The 24,583-nt window shown below is 40.3% G+C and overlaps 1 protein-coding gene across 1 annotated transcript in view; it reads left to right on the top strand.

The window, feature by feature from the left end:
• The window catches only part of GPD1 (glycerol-3-phosphate dehydrogenase 1), a 461,017-nt gene that overhangs the window by 196,373 nt on the left and 240,061 nt on the right, over positions 1 to 24,583 (top strand). Inside the window, exons 3-4 of the mRNA XM_044083817.1 lie at positions 9,965 to 10,105; positions 12,383 to 12,521. Coding sequence (XP_043939752.1) covers positions 9,965 to 10,105; positions 12,383 to 12,521 — 280 coding nt within the window. The remainder of the gene's footprint in view (positions 1 to 9,964; positions 10,106 to 12,382; positions 12,522 to 24,583) is intronic.

Raw genomic sequence — 24,583 nt, 5'->3', positions numbered from 1 at the left:
TTTGGTGCTGAAGATCAGAAGGCTGTGGGGTTCTATTCCCACCTAGGTACTCTTTATTAATTTTCCATCACTCCTGAGTGTGCCATCCTTCGGATGAGATGTTAAACTGAGGCCCCATCTGCCTGAGTTGGTGGTAGCTCAGGTGGACGTAAAAGATCCCATGGCACTTACAAAAAATAGTACAAGGGTTATTTTAATTGATTACTTCAGTGTTTACACTATAGTTACATTATATACCTTTTATATAAACTGTATATTAAAATTTCATGTATCTCGTTTCTTACCACCCCACCATTTCTGCGACCATCTTATCTGTATCATAATTTCTTCCTTTTTTTGTTTTACAACTCTTTACAATGACTCTTCCATTAAAACCATGTTGCAATGAACAAAGCTTTATCCCATCTATCAACTTCTTTATTATCTTCATGGTATGTAGCATACAATATCATATTCATTTCTAAATTTTCTAAACTTTTCCACTTGTACATTCGGTGAAAACCAGCCTAAAACTTTTTTTTTAGGCAATACAACCAGTGTTGTGACATTTTTTCCACTTTGTATATATTACACATTCAGTCTTCACTTGCCTTATATTTCATGTTACCCTTATATTTCATATTACCCTTAACAGGTAATATATGCAGTTGAATGTACCAGAGAAAATCTCCCAGTCATGAACATTCTAAACTTCTTTGCCTTTCTTTAATTGTATTTCAAACATCTCTCCCAAATGTTTTCCCGTGGATGGGCATAAAAAATTTTTCTTTCATTATTTTTATATCAACCTTATCTGTGAAATGGAATGCAGCAGTTAAGTGTATGCTTACCGTTAATATTGTTGGCCCAGTATTAAAATGGTCTCATATCTCTGGTACCAAACACACACTCTGGGAACATAGATATGCTTAATCTAGCTTCCCTAGCCATACTGTGCGATCAACATGACTGATTTGTGTACAATGATTGCACGTATGTGGATTCCTATAAGGCTTTCTGTTAAATGTGGGATCACATACATGATAAAATATTCTGTTGCAGGATTATATTTATAGAAATGTGTTTGTACAGGTGGCATGATGTGGGCTAATGGGGCTTGGATGAGATGGCCTTGGTCAGGATAATTAAGTCTTTTTCTGTCCATAAAATAACAAACTTGTGTTGAAGAATAAACCAGAAAACTACCAATTCACTATAATCCACAGTTTATTATTTTGAAAGTTTGGCATTTGGTTAAGGGAATTTTTGGTTTGTTTACATTGTTGACGTTTTTTTCTGCATGACACAACCTTTTTCTAATTAGGATGCAGAGTAATATTTTTTTTCTTTTTAATGCTCCTTTTTTAGTTTTTCATGTCTTGCAAATGTTGATATTGGAATATATCTAGAGGAGCCTGGCTTCTCAGCTTAGTCATTATCAATTGCTTCTCTCCATTCCTGAGCTACTGTGCTGAAATTTCAGGTGTAATTCTATATGCATCCTGATACCAGGGAAAAGATGACATTTGTAAACAGTGTGTGCATGTATTTTCTTTAGCATTTTCCTAGATCGGTTTGGTATGCATCTGTTTGTGGACCTTTGCTTTCTGCTGGTGAGTGACACAGTAAATGTTTTCAGGCTGATTCACTGAAATTAAACCTTCTTAGAAGATTCCGTTTATAGCAGTGTTTGTGAATTTCAGCATTTTGTATAAAACTCATTGCAGTAAGTCATTTTCATTTTTTTTTAACATGGGGCACAATGTTATTGCATAAAATAGTGTAAATCTCATTTGTTGTGAATCTGTATGGATTTGCAATGGTGCCAGGTGCGACAAAGACAGAATCCAGATGATGGCCATGTGATGAGCCAAGAATTCTCCTTCCTCAACATGTTTGCAGAGCAGTGGATGACCTGTTCAGTCATCTGCATTTATTCGTTACACTGTTCTTGTGTAATAGACCATGTCAAAGAGGGTAAACACTGTTAAGCATTTTTCCCCTTTGAACAGCATCTTTCTGGTCTACACATCACCAATTCAACTAGTCAGGTTTTCACTCAAATATTTTCTAAACTAGCAACAAGCTGACTGGAAGAGTGTTTTGCAGTACATGCCTGATAAACAGGATTAGTTAAAATCTGGGTCTTGAAACTAAGATGACATAAAACACACATTAGCAGCACCAGAGAAATGAACAGGGTTACCTCTTACAAAATGCATGCAGTGATGTATGTCTCGATAACAAACAGCATATAAACACGTACAGTGAATTATAGCTCTTTTTTCAGAGTGATGTAAGTTCATGGGTCAAATAAGTATCTTATTTAAAAAACAGTAACAAAAGGAAATTAAGACAACAGTGGAATCAGCTGATACTGGCATTGCTGTGAACTTTACAGGAGAAGCAAGGAAAACACCTCTAAAGTGTATTATTAAGAAATTTACCTTTTGTTATAAAACAGCTCATAAGTGCTATAGGCATTTAAAGCGGATGTTGAGATTTATTGTGTTTTCTGGAGTACTTAATTAGTTGTTTCTTCATTTTATTTGCACTGAAGTCTGTCAGACCTGCTGATACATCTGTCAGGAATCAAGGCGACTTATCTTCTGTTTGTAAATCCTTCACCATTGTTAAGCATACAAGATTACTCCTTAACTAGTGGATTTTGTCATACCTTATATATTGTTAAAAAATTGTGGTGAGTAGTACACACATAAAAATAACAGTCTTACATGCAGATTAATGTAGCAGATTGACTGGCTGGCTGAAATGTGGAATGCTAAAGTTGCTGGTAGATTTGGACTTCTCAAAGACAGGCTGCTCACATTCTCTGTGCAATGTCATAAGCTGGCTTTTTCATAGTCTGACTGTACTCTATACGGTGATTTTGTAATCTCTACCTATGTACACTATTAAATTATTCAACCATTTTAATTTCTGGTGGGAGATGGTGCTGGTCTTCTGCTACTCTTTCAATAAACAAATGCTTCTTTACTTGTAGCCATAGAAAATAGCCTAATAAAACACTTAGATTCATGGTGCACTCTTGGCCTTACACACCTACCCAACTGCCCAGATCTCTCAACTCTTTCTGGGTACGTCTCCTATAATCCTTTGTGAGGTGGATCCCCTATCTCTTTGAGAAGTTGACCATGCAGTGCTCACTTGTACTCCCAGGGAGTGCATATGAATGGTCAGAGCCAGGAGCCATCATGCTTAAGTTGGATAGTCATAGCCTTTGTCTTAGGGGAGTGAATAGTGCAGTGACATCATTGCACACCCTGCAATCTGAGTAGATGACCTATGAGGCTTCCAATCACCACCAGAGATCACACAGACATTGGGCTTCCCCAACCCACCCCCATGATAGGAGAGAGATGGCCCCTTCATTACACTCCCTCCAGGTCAGCGGTACCAGTGGCTTGAATCTGTGCCCAAATTCACATCACTAGCAGTACAGACATACACCATGTGTCTAACACCTTCAAAAATGTATTTCTGAAATTTTAGTTGCATGATAATTATGCCGATGTATTTACAATTCATATGTAGCATTATGCACCAGGCCACGGTGGTGCAGCGGTTAGCATTGTCACCTCACAGCAAGAGGTTCTCCGGTTCAATTCTTCACTGGAGCACCTTCTGTGCGGAGTCTGGATGTCCTCCCCCCGGTCGAGTGAATTTAAAGACATGCAGGTAGGTGTGTGGGTGTGCCTTCTTTGAAGGGCTGGCAACTCAACACCATAAAAATTCACTGCCAATCATTAGCGGACCAGAGTTCCGCTGTGGCAACCCTTAACTGGGAAAAGCCGAAAGACAAGACAAGATGATGTAGCATTATGCACCCAAACCCTGACAAAGTGAAAACTGTTATGCACTCTGTGACAGTCCTAATTATTGTATATGCAGATATTGCACCACCTACAAGAATAAATATATCCATTCATCCATTATTTTTAACCCATTGTCCTTGTGAAGTTCATGGAAGTACAGTTTATGTAAATAGTAGATTTTAGTGGTTGTTACTGCTTACACATTTCTTGCTTTCCTTAAAGTGTCAGACTGCAGTTGACTAATTTACCTTTTCCACCCCAGCATGTGGTGTCCTGCAGGTGTGAGAAATATGTTCATCATATTCATTCATAAAATACTTTCCCTAGGCTCTCTGTTACATCCCTCATTAAAAAAACATGTTTTCATTTTACCAGTGTCAGTTAAACTTTTATCCCTTGTGATATGAGTGCAGGCATACTGGGAGGAAGCATCCATAGATTTTTAATGGATGCAGCACACTGCATGCCATGTTTATTAAACTCTGTGGATGTATTCCCAAACAATCCATACAGTGACGCCACAAAAGGATGCTGTAAATGTGTTTTGGACCACTACTTGGTACAACATTTACAAGGGTTCTTATTAGAAGTGGCCCAAATATAGAGGGAACAACAGGGGATGGGGGTGGTAGTGACTGCAGTGTGGAACTTAAACCACAATTACGTTGTGATGCATATGCGATCAGCAGCCAGATATTTTAAAAGTTACTAAAGGTTGTCAGTAATTAATGCAATATCAGGCAGCAATCCTGAATAATATTCCACACAACTTTTCAAACTATGCAGCCTTATAGGCAAGGAAAAAACTGTTTACACTGATAATGGCTGGTTTTGTATAGATTACAACAGGTTTGTTTTAATCAGTCTTCCATTGTTTGGAAACACTAGTGGATGTTTCATGAAGACAAAGTATGAATATTATATTTTGAAAGGAAACAGAAATGGGATTCAGAAATGGCACTGAGAAGCTTGGTACCAGCCTGCCAAGTGCCAAATTTCTCATAGACTTCTGAACTCTCTCTGCCCAGTTCTTTTCTGCCATAAAATTCACTCAGTGAATAAATAGTCCTAATCTTACTTTTATCTTTAGAGTCAGATTTTGCTCAGCTAGGTATTAAAAGAAGATTTTTTCTTTTTTTAAGCATCTTACGTTTTAACGAGCTTTGCCCAGTTTTCACCTTTACAAGATTTTTCCTTTCCCATCTTCTTCTAGGAGCCCACCCCCACCTTGTTTCCTCTCACAATGACATCTATGTAAGTAAGCGTGTCTGCGGTAGGCATATTCTGCCTCCTGACGGGCACGTCTTTACACTTTGGAACTGTAACATGACATCTCCCAGCATTCAGTGTAATATCTCAGCTAAGGGATGCAGAAAAAGGCTTTGAAGATGTTTTTCCTTTCCACAAAACTCTCCTATCCTGGCCAGAGAACATTATTCTTCTCTCTGGACTTCCACTGTCATCCTCTAATACAACAGTAGACAAATTCATATATTTCTAAGTAGCAGATTGTTTTAAACAGAAATAGAGTTTGCTTTGTAAAGTTTATATATGGTCTCTTTTAAGCCTTAGAATCCAAGTACTGCTAGAGTTTCTTATTTAAAACTTTTATAGAAGAGTCAGGGGGTCACCCTGCAGAGTCTGTCAAAATCCCCTCTATCATCATTGTGGTGTTTTTGGCTTGGGATTTATGGTCTTCCCTTCCATCTCCTAATGTCTCAGCTGTTTCTTCCCTTCCCATTAGGCATTTTCCAGGATTTTCATCCACCAACTCTGTTCCCTTAATGGCTGCCATTAAAAGATTGATAGCTTGGACCCCTTTGAGGCCTACAACTTTTTATTCTGGGGTGGCAGGACTCTCCTCCTACATTATTAGCTCCCGTTTCATTTTCCTCCAGCACTGCTAGTCTGGGCATCATTCTTACTTGCACTGACATTTTCTGATGCAGGCAAATGTCAGCCTATGTCATTAGGACAGGCATCAGTAAAGCCTGTGCCAGTACATGTAACATAGGAGATGCCTCACAAATATCTAAATGGTTACCACTAAAATAGCTTGGAGAAACTGGACACAGTAATTCTAATTCTCAAGAAGGATGAACAGATTTTTCTGGCCCCTTGAAGGAGTGTTGGCAATGGCTTGAAGCAAAAGCATCCCTTCACCATAATCCTACTTCTCAGAGCTTAGTTGCCCACCCACCGTATGAGGAATTTAAGGCTATGGAATGATTTGAGAAATGTGTGTTTGTAGCCTGTACTTTCAGTTACCTGACACAGGCTTCATTTCCATTAAGATATGACAGACGGCCTACAAAGTGCTTGCAGAGGATCTGCTTGAAGACTTAAAAAGACGATCTATTCATCTGTTCTGTGAGGAAAAACAGCTTCATGGCCCATGTGGCTTACAGTGCCACAGGAGGCGCTGCTGAAATAGTAAGAAGCAACACTGCTATCCCATGGCACTCCTCTAGCAGTTTGCGCAATTCCCCAGGGATACCATGGTGACCTTACACTCTCTCTTTAACCCTTGACAGTACCCCTCTTTTCAGACCAGAAATAAACACTTTAAAGGCATAAAAGAAACACCAAATTCTGACTATTGCGATAGTGCAGTTTCATCTGCTACAGTTTGTCACTGCAGGACATAAGGGGGCCAAAAATTGAAACATGGCTCTAATGAACTTCGCTGCCAAAACAGGAAGGAACTGGTAATTGCCCACATATTAGACTACTGCATAAACAGGATAACATGTCCAGAGTGCCAGAAAACTGCCAGGAGGGCATAGTTATTTCCAGGGAAGACTGCAACAGTACTAATTCCTTGGCCTTTGTCCCGGTGGAGGGAGTCAGATGGAGGTACTCGCTCCATGTTCATGCCTGTAAAAAGACCTTAAGGGAATCAAGAATCAGGATCAAAGGATATCCCCATCCATATAGTGTCTCCTCACACAGGCTTCCATCTGTACTCCTGCTGGACATCTCACTCCATCAAAACAGCTAGGCTAGAAAGGAGATGCCCAAGTTAGTCAAAGACGGACATCTAGGAGGTCCTTCCAGATCAGAGAGGACCAGGGTATTATTCCAAGTTCTTTTTAGGCCCAAAAAAGATAAGAGAACTTGGTTCTGTCTTGTATCTCAGCTGCCTTAGCTATGCTTATTCTTAGAGAGTGCCTTTGAATGGTCATAGGCCAGTTCATCCTTCTCTCTCTGTCCATAGGAGCCTGGATGTGCTCTCTGAAACACTGAGATGCTTACTTAGTTCCATATAAAGTCTGAAGAATATTCCAGGTTTCTAAGCTACTGAGTAGGGGTAATTGCCACTTGAATCATTCTGTTTTGACCTCTGCCCTACTCCCCAGTGTACACATCAGACGCATACCTGTAGTTGCAGTTCACCCGAGACTCCAAGGATTCCAATGACTTCCCTACCCAGATGAATGTCCCCTTGCTGCCCTGCCTAGGGAAGGTTGTGCCCAGCTGATTGGTCACTTCTCAGGCTGTTTCCGTCCCTTATGGCGGTGGTGATCCTTATGAAACTCCATCTCAACTGCTTAGGAGTCTGATATTTATAACCTGTCCCCTTGATACCAGGATTTGTTTCAGCATTTTTACCCACCCGACAGATTGTCTTTGGGTCAGGCACCCTCTACTTTTTTCATTTCCAGCTCCAACCACAGACATTTGCCTTGAGCACAGTCCAATTTTCTCAACACACTAACCTTTTCCATACCTGTGTGCATATTTTCAGGCCTTGCCATGTTCACTTAGCTTGATGCCTAGAACCTTCCAGCCTTTGGATAGGGAATATCTTAGATGCATCTGTAGTCCAGAGGTGGTTGTGGCAGTTAAATGGATCCGGATGCCTCAGGAGTTTTGATTATGCACACCAGTTATGTGGAAATAAGAGATGCATTGTTTTCCTTACAAGCCTTCCAGGTTTCTCTTCCAAAGGGTGTTGTTTATATCCAGTCAGACAATACAGCTGTAGTTTGGTAACTCAAAAGACTGAACCTCTAATGTGATTGTGGGATTTAACTCTTCAAAATGACAGCAGTTGGAAGAATGTACCTCTCTGACGGAGGAATACTAAGACAGAATGTCATTAATAGATGACAGGTATCGTTTGGATAAGTGTGTGTGTGTGTGTGTGTGTGTGTGTGTGTGTGTGTGTGTGTGTGTGTGTGTGTGTGGTTTTGTTTTATAATTTCTTAACATAGTACACTGGTGTTCCATAGGATTAATGTGAGCTCTGTCACCTAACTTTGGTTTTAGTAATACTTCACAGTAATCATTTTAGAATTATTTGTTTAAACCATTTTTGGCCCAGGCTGTAGCTGAAAAGGGTCCACCTGGACCAACCCATCATCCTGGATAACAAATATTTCTTTTTGTACAGTCTTTCAAGAATGTGTCTTATCCCTCTACCACCACTAACCTTCAAATGGAATTGCCTTGAATCTTAGGCAAATTAGTCTTCACATCCTTAAACAAAGTGGACTGGGATGGAGGTTTTTTTCCTTATTCTGAAACTCATGTATTTATTTTAGGTTACCCCATTTAATTCAGTACTCAGCAGTGTAGTAAGAGGGGAAAGAAATTATAGATATGTGTCTAAAGCCTTTTCCCCCTGCCTGTCCCCTACAAACATAAGCCCTATACATTATGCATATGTGGATCTACAGGTGTGCCCTAGGACTGCAGCTCCTTTACTCTGCATATGATCAGCATGTCTGAGTCAAGTGAACTGCTCAGCCCCTTCTACTTTCACTCTGACTGACTAAGCAGGCTGAGCTCATTTGCAAATGGGATTTGGTGGCATACACCACAGAAGGCATGAATGGAGATAATTTGGTGTTTGCTTAAAATGTTTTAGAGTGAATACTTAAGCTGGAGTAACTAAAATAAAAACATGCATATAGCTGGAGAACACATCTCCCATTGGTGTGAGACACACCAATGTTGTTTTTCTAGTTAACCTTCCTGCTATAACGGGAGTGAAGAAAAAAGTGAATGTGTTCTGGGTATAGTTTAGTACTTGTAAAGAACTGTACATTTTATGCTGAAAAAAACTTTGACTGCAGGGGTAGTACAGTGTAACTTTTTAAGCACCAGGCAGAATGACCCATATCTCAGAAATGTTGGTTTAGCTGATGTTTTATTCTTTATAATGCCAACTGAATAACAGTTTAGGACCATTTGTGTATTTTCTGCACTGCAGTCACAGATGTTTATATTTAACAAGCGTTACAGTCTTGCTGTGATCTCACACAGCACAGCAAGACTGTTACGCTTGCTAAACAAACTTCTGTGACTGCATTGGTGGCCACGATGGTGCAGTGGTTATTGTTGCCACCTCACAGCAAGACGTTCTCCAGTTCAATTCTTGGCTGGGGTGCCTTCTGTGCGGAGTCTGCATGACATCCCAGGAGTCGTGTGGGTTTCCTGCAGGTGCTCTGGTTTCCTCTCACATCCCAAAGACATGCTGCAGGTAGATTGGACACTCAAAATTGGCCCTAGGTGTACTTGTGTGCCTTCTGTGGAAGGTTGAGCACCAGGCTTGCAACTCAACACCATAAAACTCCACTGCCAATCATTCTGCGGACCGTTGTTCTGCTGTGGCGATCCCTAATGGGAAAAGCCAAAAGGAGATGACAGTCTTGCTGTGATCTCTCTTTCCCTAGGATTACGTAGCACTGCAGGCTTATCAAATGCCCAGCTGAATGGCATACGTGACTTACAGTGGAGCGATGCATGTTCCTCAGATGTACGACAATTGGGCTGCAAGGCTGCTAATGCCACCCTATTGGGCCACTATACAAAGCCCCGAGATGTCCTATAATTGCTCACAGTTTTATAGCTCAATTTCTTATCTGGAGTATTTCGTAAAGTGTTGTGACATTTGAGTATGAAAATGGCAGAAATTGATGCTGCGAGAACAAGATACCAGACATTTGTGCTCACCATTCATAGGATTACGTAAACTCTGTGACACAATAATACAGCAATCTACTTACAACAGTTTAAGTAACCTGTGACTGGATTTTCACATACAGCAGTATCAGATGGTGTCATCTTCATCATAGTCTAATCTTTGGTAAATGTGGACAAAATATGAGTGGCAACTAATTGCATTTTCCTTCTGTTTTCAGGTAGCTGTACCAGACGTTATACAGTCCATTTCTGGAGCAGATATTTTGGTTTTTGTGGTTCCTCACCAGTTTATAGGAAAATTGTGTGATCAGATGAAAGACCATGTAAAGCCAGGTGCTATTGGAATTTCACTCATTAAAGTAAGACGCCATTTTTGTCATTTGCTTGATGTTATTTCTTGTTGCTGTTCTTTATCCAGTCATGTACTCTGAGAATCAACCCTAGGTCTGCAGGTTTGACAAGTATCGACTTTGTTGTAATGAATCAGTGCAAAATGTTCTGTTACCTTGCCACAGAAACAGTTTCCCATTAATCTTAGCTTATTTGCATTATTCATTCTTGTATTTTAACACACACTACTTTCTGTGGCTTCTGTCAGTATGTGCATTTGCTTTTGTACATTTCCTGTTTATCACTCTGAATGATCTTGAAGAATTCCCATTTTAGGCCTGAAGCACCACCCGATGTACATCAGCTGACTGAAAACATGGTGAATCAGCAGCCTCTACACTGATACACAGTGGTTCTGTAAAACCGATTCAGAACTGTGTGAAATACTACATTTACTTCTGAATTTTACTACCCAGAGGGCACAAGAAAACTGAGCAATCCAAGTCACCAGCAGCTTCATTTTTGTAGTACTGCTGAGTGGTCAAAAGCAACGTTAGGGTTTTGCTGGACCCAGTCAAACAACTTGATAAAATGGCTGATTACATACGGGAGACATTAATGATGTCGAGGAGATACAGAAATAGTTGCATCGACTGTGTGTCGACAAGAATGATCCTCCAATCTGTCCTTTTCCAACAAGCTATATATATATATATATATATATATATATATATATATATATATATATATATACAAAAACATCATATTACATTCACTATTTCATATTTTCTTATGCAATGAATGCTAGGTGCATTTTTCTTCCATTTACAAGAAGCATATCCCACTTAAACTCTGTACGATTTTGGGGAGCAACAGAGACTAATGTCTATTCAACAAAAGAATGCAGACAGTAGGGTATGCATTCATGTACAGTACTGCCTTTCATTGTATTTATATTCATTACAAAATAATTCAGAGTCCTAAGCTGGTGTAAGAAACCTAGTTTCATACTTGTGTTATATTGCTGAAGCTGCACCACTTTATTTAATGACACAGTTTAACATTTCTGCATGTTTCTCTCGTAAGTATTGTTTACTAGTGCTTTTTGTTCAAGAGTTTCCTTGTTCATGCATGTCATTACCATGGTCTGCTTAGCAGGCAATGGGATCGTGCAAAGTGTGTCTAGGAAGGGTAAATGAGGTACTGCTAGACAAGGTTAGTCACTCATGTTCAGGTCATTACTAGTAATGCAAAGAAGTTTTAATGAGTAACGTATGCTTCATCACTGCTGGTACAGAGACAAAACTCACAATGGGTTACGAATGTTTTGCTCATAATTGTAAAGATAATAGTGTTTATAATTTATATCCTGCAGTTCGGACACATCTCAGGGGAAGCCTGGGGGGGGGGGTCACTGTAGGCTACTGTATTCAAAGGGGGGGACAGTTCAGACATTTTCATTTCAATCTAAACACATTAAAGGTGGCACGTGCATCATGCACAATGATGTTAGTGCATCCTGAGGTGGTGGACAGTGTAAAGAGTAGGGTAAAAAAAAAAAAAATGGTACAACACCAACTTGTCCACATCTGCTGGACACCATACATTTCCACAATATCACAGATACTTCCCATTAGAACAGTGCAACTGTAGTTTAGGGGGGAAACAGACTGATCCTAAGGAAGGAAGATATTAGCACAGCCAAGAGATGGGCAGGGGCACTGGGTTGCAACTCACTGGCAGCCAGGATGTGGCAGTGTGGGATTAGATGCCAAGTTACAGTTGGGCATTATTAGGTGCGAGTTCAAAACTGAGAGTAAAAATGTGAAACACTAGAAGGTTCTTTGGTGAAAAGTTGTATCCAGAAGGAAAATGACTAAAGGAAAGGACAGTGTGCCTGCCTTTTCAGTATACCTCTTAACTGTTCCTAATTTTGCCTCATCCCTCATAAAATGTTTGCTTTTCTCGTAAAATATTGACAATTACAGTTAATAAAACCAAACATTAGTTTGTCATACTTCTTTTCATAAAATGCAAGTTGATACAAAACCTGTTCTTAAATTTTTAGGTGACTTAGAGCAGTATTCAAAATTTGTTTCAGATTGTGGGCTTTTGACAGCCCCCCAATTATTTTTGGTTTTGCCCAGAATTCTTAAGCAAGAAGTTGAGAGGTATGCTTCAGTGTACTTGATTTGTTGTAAGAATAGCAACCATATTACCAGATTTTAACAAAAATGGAAGCATCTTGTTTAAGGGATGCCTGTCAATTATATTTTCATTTAAATCTGATTCCTTGCATTTTGCAGGGAGTGGATGAAGGCCCTGAGGGTTTGAAACTGATCTCCGACATCATCCAAGAAAAACTGAACATTGACATGAGTGTGCTGATGGGTGCCAATATAGCAAATGAGGTAGCGGATGATAAGTTCTGTGAAACTACTATAGGTATGAAGTGTTCATAACTAACAGACAAATGTTTTAGTGTAAGCCACATAACATACATTCATGCATGTTCATTAAGAGACAAATGTTTTAATGTGATCAACATATATATTGATTCACTGTACATATGTTTATTATAACTAGTCAAACCCATATATGATATGAGCTAAAAAAAATGATAATCACGTCTGTAGCATTTTCATGTTGCGCAGCTTTAATTTAAGATGTTTATTATTGTGACAGGTTACACCATGTCAGAGTGTTATTAATATTTTACCCATATGGGTAAATGCATTACCTACAGCCATACTACTGTATTACTATTATACTGTGGCATTATTTGAAATAGAAATGCCTTCATTTTTAAATAAAGTCAGCGTAGCCTTTGTGTTGCTTTTTTCACTTTTTGTACTGATGGCTTCAGGATACAGGTTCATAGGTAGGTAGTATGTATGCAGTCCAGAAAAGCCACTAATGAGCCTAACACAAATTTCCAATTGCCCCAAACACTGTCTAAGTGACTTATTCAATGCCACACAGTAGGCAAATGAAGGATGAGAGTCAAACCTTGTACTACAAGAAGCATCTCATTAACAGCTCACAGTTGTAATCCATTTGTCAACTACCAGACTATGCTATGCACAAACATATTCAAGAACATGGCCATGCATTTACAGAGCATTATTAAATGCACTACGTGCACTTTCCATTTACAGTGCATTATTAAATGCACTACGTGCACTTTTCTAGTGTGGCTATTACAAGAACATGGCCATGCATTTACAGAGCATTATTAAATGCACCACCTGCACTTTTCTAGTGTGGCTATTACAAGAACATGGCCATGCATTTACAGAGCATTATTAAATGCACTACGTGCACTTTCTAGTGTGGCTCCTACAAGAACATGACCATGCATTTACAGTGCGTTATTAAATGCAATACCTGCAATTTCTAGTGTGACTCCTACAAACACATGGCTATGCATTTACAGTGCATTATTAAATGCACTACCTACACTTTCTAGTGCAACTCCTACAAGAACATGGCCATGCATTTACAGTGCATTATTAAATGCACTAGCTGCACTTTCTAGTGTGGCTCTTACAAGAACATGGCCATGCATTTACACTGCATTATTAAATGCACTACCTGCACTTTCTAGTGTGGCTCCTACAAGAACATGGACATGTGTTTATGGTGCATTATTAAGTGCACTGCCTTCACTTTCTAGTGTGGCTCCTACAGACTGTGTGACTGCAGTAGTTTCAAATATAGTGTATGAGAGAAATGGTTGAGGTAGGCTAATAGCAGGTCATTGCAATTACTTTGTGCTTACTACTTATTAGTGGGGCTGTAACAAAATACATCGCACACAGCTGACATCAGCTGTTACTGGCAACTCTCCCCCATTCCCTGCGCCTACCTGACTTGCCTAATTTTTCCCTGGTCTGTAGCTGTCAGATATCTGTGACCATTGAGGAGACTGAGGATGCTGGAGCAGTATTGTACTGCTAATGGGGAGTGCGCCTTAACTCCTGCTCCCTCACAGCAGTCTTGCAAGCTTGCCAAATGCTGCCCTCGGGAAGTACGTATGATTTCTGAACATGTACAATCTCACAACTAAGTGGCTAACTGCTTAAGCAGCATGCAGCCCACCTGGCTGGAATTCTGCTTTTTGTAGTGAGCCTTGGGAATGCCTCTCTCAGTCCAGGGTGGGCGAGCAGTCATTGATCACTCACTGCCATCTATTCCATGTGGCCCCTCCAGCACCTGTGCCACTAATCAGGTATGCATTATTTTGGGCACAGTAAGGGCTTTATCCCTCTGTACCATGGGGATGCTTAAAGTACATTTATGATTCATTTTTCTGCTTAGTGGTGATTAAACACAGCGAGTATTTACTTGTTTTTCCTCAGGCTTGTTTAAGAAATTTATTGAAAAGTTAAGGTGTCTTCTTACCAGTAAAATTCTTATTTTTGTAATTTATTAATTCCTACAAATTATATCCAGTAAGACCTCCAAACACTGGTGACTTTTCAGGTGCTATATGATGGCTTTATACCAATTAAGCAACTTGCTGAGGCATGCACTGTGGTAATAAGACTAAAGGATTCAAGCCCTTCTCTTTGGATATAGCTGACTTGCAGCTTAAAGCCTTGACAATCTGTGCTGTTGTGATTGAATTTTTCTAGATCTTTAGTTACAGAATGACCAAATGCTGATATGGGATAGATCTGCATAATCTCGAAAAAGATTTACTAGTTCTTAAAGGATCCTTTCAAAAGTATCCACCTGTGAAGGACGAGCCATCCAGTCACATGAGGAATTTGTGGTTTGGACCTAGTCTTTGAAGTATACAGAGCAAGTTCAGTTTTAAGAAGGCTGCAATGGGCTAGTAAAAATGTATGTGGTACAGAATGTAGCTCATGGAAACAAGTCATTAATGCAGACATCCCATTTCAAGGCTTACTAATGAATTAAAGAATGTACACTTACGCAGGGATATTATGGCTGAGTAAAATGTTGCCTCAAAGCTAGAATTTTGAATGCTGCTATGTAGTACAGATACGCATAACAAGCAGGACACAGTGGGTTGGGCATTATAAAGCCATTCTGGTGTTCTGAAAGGAGACACGAGTACTTTGCTTCTAGTTTAAAAGCCCACGTTTACACTTGTTTCCCGCCTTTCCTGTAACTAGTCTATTCCAGACACAGATTTGCTGCATCTAGGACTGTTTGTAAGCTTCTGAATGGTGCCAAAAAGTCTGCTGTTCAATTTTTACCTTAGCTCTATTAGCTCTCTCCTCTCCTGAACTTTTACTAGCTTATTAGTCTAGCACTTTACCAGACTTCTTGTAGCAATTATTGTAGCACACAAAAGTGCTACCAATACTAAAACATTCTACAAGGAAACTGCTCCAGTACTTATTATTAATGCCCACTCCTCCATTCATGTCTAAAGGTCAGTTCCCTGTGCATTCTCCTATTAACATGGGGAACTTGGACATCCTGAGGCAATGTAGCAACTGCCTCATGTGCACTGACAACACTCTCCTCTTACCTCCCAACACTCAGACTTGCGAGAGATGCATTTTATATCCAAACTGGAAGCCACACACTCTCCAGCCAAGACCGGAATAGCTGGTCAAGAGGAGGTGGTCAACACTTGCACCAGACCACATGGGAAACACAGCCCTCCAGAACACACACCAGCACTGCCTTCACATAACATCTCAATAAAAATCTACCCAAACATCAGAGACCTCCAAGGCAGAAACACATTCGATCACCACAACGCAACACTATCACGGGACACATAACTCTCCTAAACAGTGTGTCACTCAACCAAAGCCCCTAAGGCAAAACAGCATGCCCAACACACTAGTCATAGGTGACTCAATAGAGAGGCACACTGATGTCCCACTCACAAGGTTGAATAAGGAGAAAGTAACAGTCAGCTGCCTATCAGGTGCCAGGATCCACAACATAATGCACACACTCAGGTCCCTCAACAACAAGTACAAATATGACTCTGTCATTGTACATGTGGGTGTGAATGACCCGAGACATACCTCCCTGGACTACATGAAAAGAGATGTGGAGGCGCTCTCAGATTATGTAGCCCAGGCGGGTATGACCCTAGCCCTGAGCAGCCTCCTACAATCATCCAGAATGATAGCACAGTACAAGCAGAAATGATTGATTTCAACAATTGGATAAGTTTCTGGTGTCATTCTATGGGGGTCCGGTATCTGTCTGCCTGGGATGACATGATTTATGGACCTCAATGCTTTGCCAGAAATGGCCTGCATCTGTCACCCTGGGCTTCCAGATACTGGCCAAGGCTGTTGCCACCCCTATAGTGCCTTTTTTAGGTGGTGTTCCAAAGACCAAATTACCACCATAACAGCTACAAACAAATGCAATCTGAGGGTTTTGCTGCTCAACACTAGAAGTCTAAATCTCAAAATGGAGAACATCAACATTTGTGCTATAACAGACACCTGGTGCAAAGCAGCAGAAAACACCCCTGCACTACCAGGCTATAACTCATTCCACACCTTTTGGCCCTAGAACTTGGACTGAAGCTCCAAAGGAGGTGGTGTTTCTATATTCATAAAGGATATGCACACCTCCAGACTGGTAAGCCCAACATAATGCATCAGAGATACTTCAGGTGCAGCTAACATTGGGTAAGACAGCAATTCAGGTCGTAGCCTGCTATAGGTCCCCAGCCATGTCCCAAGACTCGCACTCCATGTTCCTAAGCACCCTGGAGAATATTAGGGTCCAACCTAACACTCTCATACTGGGCGACTTCAACTACCCCTCCATTAACTGGGAAAACTACTCATGTACCAATACACTTGCCCAACGTTTCCTGGAATTCATTAATTCCAATGCCTTGGACCAGCTTGTTCTTACCCCCACTAGAGGTAGCAACATCCTTGACCTGGTCCTTACTAACATGGGTGCCCGTTGCTCTAAACCAATAGTCAACTCCTCCCTGGTTAGATCAAACCACAAACTAATTGACTTGGAAATTCACATTCCCCCTCCCCTCCCCCCGCAAAGGTAACCACCATGAAAAACTTCTCCAAAGCTAACTGTGGGCTCCTAAAAACAGAGGCGGCTAACTTAACGGCACCAATGCAAATGGAGAATAGTTGCATGACTGCCGAATCATACACCAATGCACTGTATGAACATGTACACAAATGCATGGATCTTGCCATACCCAATAGAACCAAGACGCTCTCCTCCAAAAAAAGGAAGCCAATCTGGTGGTCTCCTGCCATAAACAAATGCTACAACATAAGGAGGAAACTGATGCGGAATAAGGTGAAGTCCCAAGACTGGCAAACCTCCCTTATGAGCCTCAACAAAAAGGTGAGATCCCTCATCAAATCCTCTACAGCTAGCTATGAAAACAGAATTGCAGCAGATAGTAAAGACAACCACAAGGCCTTCTATAGTTATGTAAAGAATCTCCACGGATGCACCCAGATTTGCTCTGAGCTACTACACAATGGTACCTCCTATACCGAGCCAATAGATATTGCCAATATACTGGCTGACAGATTTAGTGCCAGCTTTATCCCTCTCTCCCCTGCCAAAGGACCAATCACAATACCAGTAGATTGCTAGGCTAGATTGCAGGTTAAAACAGCACTGTCTAAGGCCAAGAATACAGCTTCTATGGGACCTGACAATATCCCTGGCTGTGTTCTACATGAACTACAGAGTGAAATGGCACCTCACCTGTGTGCCCTGTTCAATCACAGCCTCACCTCAGGCTTTGTCCCTACCGAATGGTGCACTGCTACAGTCATCCCTCTCCACAAAGGAGGAGCGACTACAGACCCTGGGAACTATCACCCCATTTAGCTTGACAAGTCTGATATGCAAAGCTATGGAATGCATCATCATGGACCTAATAAACAAGGATATAGGGAATCTCCAAACTCTGGATCCTACACAGCTTGGTTTTGTGAAAGGTAGACCATATGCCTGCTCAACCTGGTTGACTTCTTTGAGTCAGTCACCAGAGCTGTGGTTGAAGGCAAGGTGGTTCATACAGCCTACCTTGATCTGGCCAAGGCCTTTGATACCATTCCCCATTCAGGAATCATAGAAAAACTCACTAAGCTAGGCATCAACCCCTATATCACTAGGTGGGTTGCAAACTGGCTCACAGATAGAACCCACAGTGTGAAAGTAGCTGACTCAAAGTCAGACTGCCGACCAGTCATGAGTGGAGCCCCACAGGGTTCGGTCCTGGGTCCTCTCCTGTTTAGTATCTACTTCTCTGAAATCCAGGCCAACACGAAGGGACTCTGGCTGACTTGGAAGCTATTATTAACTACCCAAGTAATGTTGACATCCTACAGAAAGGCCTCACTGAGACCAACGACTGGTGTCAATACCATGGCCTTAAGCTCAATGCCAAAAAATGTGTCGTCATCCCCTTTGGGATAAACCTGGTTCCCAATTACCACATCAACGGTAGTCCACTGAACACAAAGCATTATAAGAGATCTGGGAACACAGGTTGACAGCAGCCTCTCTTTTGACCATCACATTGCTACTGTGGTCAGAACGTCCTTCTGTGTGGCATATCTCATTACCAAGGGTTTTGCATCCAGGAAGAAAGAGGTCATTGTCTCCCTCTACTCTTCACTCATTAGGCCCGTCAGCGTACAGTGCCCCATTTGGCATGTACCTCACTAGACACCTGCAACAATTGGAGAGGCTGCAAAATTACCTCATAAAGAGGATCCTAGGCCTTAAACACTTGCCCTATATGGACAGACTCAAAAAAAACTCCTATTCTCTGTCACATATCGCCTACTTAGAGGCGATCTCTGCTTGACTTACAAAGCCATGTCTGACCCAGCTCTGTTAGAAATGCTACATCTAAAGAAATCCCAATCCCTCTGCACCACACACTCCAGAGACCTCAACCTCATTACTACAATCAAAAGAACAAGCTGGAGGGACAGGTTCATAACCCAGAGACTACCCATGCTATGGAATAGACTTCCCATACATGTCAAATAGAGCACCTCATTGGCCATCTTCAATAGAAATCTTGATGAATGGATTGGAAATAGAAAATGGGAACTAAGGTCAGGTGGCACGATGCCGGGGTAATCCTATGGGCTAGGCTTGTAAAGGCTCCGGGGCCGTTAGCCTAGTACACATTTATGAACCTTTTAAAGACACCTATACTTTTACTAATGTTGAAGTTTAAAATACAGGATTATTATTTCCTGATGGTGTATGAGCAGTGGTGCACAGATGTGATAGATTTGCGGGACAGCGTTCATACCTCTATTAATTTAAGTTTGTCATGGCGTGCACAGACACCAGAAGTAGCAGATTAGCTCATCATGAATCGTTACTGCTAGCATCATGCTGCTAGTCTCCAGTGCGTTTCTTCACTAGCGACCTTTGTGAATGAGCACCACTCACTGCAGTAGCGGAACATATTGTGTACCATGCTTTTCTGACACACACTGCCAATAAATAGTAACAGCAGATTGCTTTGAAGGTTGCTGCAGAACTACTCTGCAGTCCATATGAGTTCATGTGCTGGTGCTACTGCAAAATAATGTAAAATAAATCATCCTGTAAAATAATATAAAATAAATTATCCAACATTATGTTCTCCCCACACACAGAGTTGAAGTTTAGAGGGCCTTACCAGTATGAGTTACGAAGGTCAGAATTCTGCCTTCCCCTCTGTGTAAAGATCACTCTGTAGCAATATTGCATTATTCAATTTCCTGAGTGGTTTCTGTCATTCAGAGGATTCAGGTGAAAGGCTGATGTATGTGAAAATTGTTTCTTTTAGGATATGAAGTCAGTTTTGAAACACACAGTCCAAACTTTTTTTTTTTTTTTAGCACATTAAAATGAAAACAGCAAAGGCAGGAGTTTTCTTTCTATTTTGGGACTCTGTATTCATTTATTTGGAACTAAATTTATTAATAAAGATTTGTAAATTGTAGTCCCCGTCACCTGCTACACTGCAGCCTACAATGGGGATAATTGCTTTCTGTCACAAAATGCTCCTCACAGTCTCCTCCATAGTAACAAGTCTAGTTAAATTAGTTAAATGGTGTAAGATGTGTTGCAGAGATTCAACTTGCATACAACTCTCCAGGGTGAGATGGGATTAAGGTATGGTAGTAGGGCAGAGTGAAGCAGGACTTGTAGGCTGACTGATTTTAGACCTTTAGCTTTGCACTAGAATGGCCTACTGAACACGTCTGGGGGTGTGTGTATCTGCATATGCATGCATGTACATGTGTATATAATATTTCCCATGCTCATCACTGAAAATACAGCAGAGTATTCAAATAATTTTTTGTTGGAGGGGCAGGACTAATCAAAAGATGCAGTTCTATTTACGTCTGAAGACAAAGAAATGTCTTTAATTACAATGGAAACAAATTATTGCTGTTGCCGTCCTATATCCTTTGGTTTATATTTTAGAAAGGAGAGAATTCTTTTGATTTTTAATGGCAAAAATAAAACTGTTATGAGGACTGTGTCTTCTTATGTATTGGATTTTAATGAGACACTTTCAATGCTACATGATCTCAGTTTAAAAAAAGCCAATGATTTGTGACGTTGTAGCTGGCATTCTTGGGTTTGTTTGTTACATTAAAGGGAGGGAGCAGAGCATTTCCATACTCTTTTTACTGCCGATGACTTTTACTCATCTAAAGGATATAACTGAAACACTATGCAGTGCTAGGCATTTTATTTAACAATGGGGTATTCTCAAGTCACCCTTGAAAACAAGCAGCTAAATAAAAGAAATGCACCTCATTCTTGCCAGTTTGGATAACAGCCTGAAGCACCAGCTATAGCTCTCAACCTTCCATCTCCAAAATGAGGAACACTCGCCTTCATAATGTGGAACAAATGGGCAAAATGTGGAACACATACTAATGGCTTATTAACAACTTCAACTAGGAAGGTCATAGGATGGTTAAAATATGCTGGTTTTACTCATAAGAAAGATCCTTTAATGAATTAATATGATGCGGTAACGTTGTCGCCTCACAATTAGACGTTGCCCGTTCGATTCTCAGTTAGAGCGTCTTCTGCATGGCGACATGCGTGAACGGGCATTCCTTCATTGAAGGTTGTGCGTTAGGCCCGGCAAGCCAGCACGTAAAACTCTACTGCCAATCATTAGCGGACCAGAGTTCCGCTGTGGCGACCCCGAACCAGGAAAAGCTGAAAGACACAAACAAACTTCTACTTACCATGGATTTCACTTCAAAAAATTCCTAACACTGAATGAGTGACAGACTCTTTCAATGTGGAACTTTGAGGAACTTCAAGGAACATGAACATTTTAAGACCCCAAATGAGGTACGTTCCTCGTAATGAGGTACACTTGAGCGGTATATGCTACACATAAGCAAATGAGGGAAGTGTTCAAAGCATGTGGATACCCTGCCTCACGTGCTTTCTAATGAATAGGAACTGTGCTGCTTTAAAGGGCTCATATTACAAATATGCTATGTATAACTGTATCATGAGTAGTTATTACAAATATGCTATGTACAACTGTATCATGAGTAGTTATTACAAATTCATATGTTAAAAATGTGGGGTAGCTAGAAGTATGAAACTCATAGGGAGACACTGATTTATGGTTCTGAAAACCACATTTCATGTGTATTTTCTGATTATAACTTTCTTACTATTTTAAAGCATTTATGTTTGTGTGTGCATATATATATATATATATATATAGATATGTGTGTTTGATTTTATGTGTATGCATACTCTTAAATGTAATTTGCTTGAATTTATATATGGAAAACAAACATTTATATACTCTTATTCAATTGTGAAATATCTTGCAATGCTCTACCAGGTTATCTACTCTCATTGTATATTCTGTACACCTGTATTTTCAACCAAAGGAATATCCTGTTATTGTATACTAATGGCTGTAAAGTCTACAATCTGTATGCTACTACTCTGTAATGTCTGTTTTGTAAATTTTTCTTCTCTCTGTAAACTTATGGAGTTTTTCTTTCCAGGACTCCAGTAAAAACGGACACTTGTTGTCCAGTCTGACTATCCTGGCAAACAAATGTTAAATAAATAAATATTAACGTGGCACCATTACACCAAAGTCTCTTTGGATCTACAGTTTAACCAAGCTAGTGTATTTATCTATGTAACTATCTTATTGTCTTTCCATAGTCTTTTTTTTTACATTTTGCACATTATAGCCTATGCAGGTTATCTACAAACTGTATTGCCATTTGACATAGTGATGCAATAATTTATAGTCATGTACGCGTGAAAACTAACAACTTGCAGTGTGAATGTGATCCACAACTATCTGGGTCCCTAGATTATCTAACAGCTTGTGTCTAGATTAACTTGAAATCACAAACATATTTTTTTGTGTGTTTTGTTGTTCCTGGCTTGTTGCTTGATCAGAGGTTTCTGCTGAAATATGGACTACTCTACGTACATTATTTTCTTCTTGCCTATATATAGGTTCCTTCCCTGCTTTGGAGACACCACATTGTCTGCTGTAATTTGTGGGACACTGCAAGATTATTATATTACATAGCAACTAATACCCCACGGGCATGCCACTCGCTTTTTCACCCTAACATTATGATGTTATGATCCACACATTTAGCACTGCGTGGCTTCTGTGCACACCTTTACTCACATCTGTAAACTGTAAGGGCACTGTGCATCTGTTGAGTATTATTTGGCAACCCTTGTCCCACCGTTACTAACTGTATGCCCCTGGTGACTTCCTGTAGTGTAAGCCTCATTTGTTTGTGTTGCTCTTAATAAATGTACTGCCATTTGCAGCACTGATGCATCTCTGAAGTGCCAGTAAGTTCTACCTAAAGTCCTTAACTTGAAGCAGTAGTAACAGAGTTTAATTTAGTACCACATCTTTTATCTACAGTAAATGTAGCCAGACATCCTGCAACCACCGTTTATATAAAAAGGCCGCTATTAGGACCCTTTTGATGTGCTGCCTCAGTTCTGCTACTCACTGATCTTGGTAACTTCCTGTATATCCTCTGCACTAGATCATGGGCATGTCCTCATTGCAAAACCTGTGCAGTAGTATTCATATTTAAAGTTTCTCTTCAAGTTTCACAGACGCTACCTCCAAATAACTTGAGGCTTGTACACCTATGTGTTCTGTGCATTAAATAATACTGTGCAGTGCTGAAGGTGGTCTGTCAAAAAAGTCTTACCTGGTAGCTGTGACACAAAATTAAACCTTGCCATGTTCTCCTTACCTCAAGTAAAATATACTTCTTAGCTTTTCCTGCAATTCAGATAAAGTTAATCCCTTTGGAGTCAAAGAACCAGATGTTTGCTTCTTGGACCTAACCAAAAACTTTTAAAATTCCAAGAAAAATAATTTTAAAGTAAAATACACACACAGTTATACAAACTATGAAAAAGCCACAGAGCAGTTACCAGACAACTGCACTCAGCTGTTTAATGACAACAGTTGCCCATGTTTTTTTGAACGTCTCCTTCTGTCTTTGTAGGAAAATCACAATGCTTCTTTGTCGTTTTTAATGTTCATTGCAGTACCTTTGTCAGTTTGCCTCACTGCCCTCCACACCTGGACCAAAGCTGTCAAACTGTTAGCACAAGAAAACTGGCCAAGCATACAATAATGATGGGACAAAGGCCCAAAAATAGGGACAGACTTAAAATATTGCTCCTATAAACTTGGAAAGTTGCTAGAATAACAGTATTTGTGTTAGAATGCATTTTCTGAAGGATATGATTTCCAAAACTGAAATGTATGTCATTGTTTAGTGACTTCAGTCCTCAGTGATTTGCAAGAAAACCACACATTTTATTCAAAACATATCAAAAATGAGGCACAAATCTGGACACTCTGAAAATAGTACAGTTTTGTACCTACCATAAATGTAGATGTTCGAGGATCCACATTGCTGCAGTCCTAACTATTGGGTAGTCCGCTGTCCAGTCGGCCCGAATACCAAAGTATATGGCTGACGTCGGTCAGGGCGCATTAGACTGACGTCAGTACGTCAGGGTACTAATGCGCATGACCGACGTCATATCCTCAGTCTTTTCTTGCCCCAGATGTCAGAAGACCCTGAAAAGATAAGGCCAAAACCAAAAACTCCCAACATATCTGCATCAAAATATATATATATATATATATATATATATATACAAAATATATTCTGCTAATTTTGTATAACCTCACCTACACAACCACCCCTAAACACAGAGGGGAAGGAGGGAGGGTAAATTGGACTGCAGCAATGTGGATCCTCGAACATCTACATTTATGGTAGGTACAAAACTGTACTATGTTCTTCATTCCACATTGCTGCAGTCCTAACTATTGGGTAGAATCCCAAAGCAGAGGTAAGGGAGGCTGGCAAATCATAAGGAAGCAGGAGCTGATAACATGCCTTGCAAAATAGCTGTGGCAAAACCAGCCCTAGACTTAGAGTAGAGAGGAAGGTGGTAATGCTTAGAGAAAGTATGCACTG

The sequence above is a fragment of the Protopterus annectens genome, chromosome 9.part0 (genome assembly GCF_019279795.1).
Source record: "Protopterus annectens isolate FY-2018-M chromosome 9.part0, PAN1.0, whole genome shotgun sequence".
Classification (NCBI taxonomy): domain Eukaryota; kingdom Metazoa; phylum Chordata; order Ceratodontiformes; family Protopteridae; genus Protopterus; species Protopterus annectens.
The sequence above is the reverse complement of the archived record's forward strand: the minus strand, read 5'-3'. Positions and strand labels throughout refer to the sequence as shown.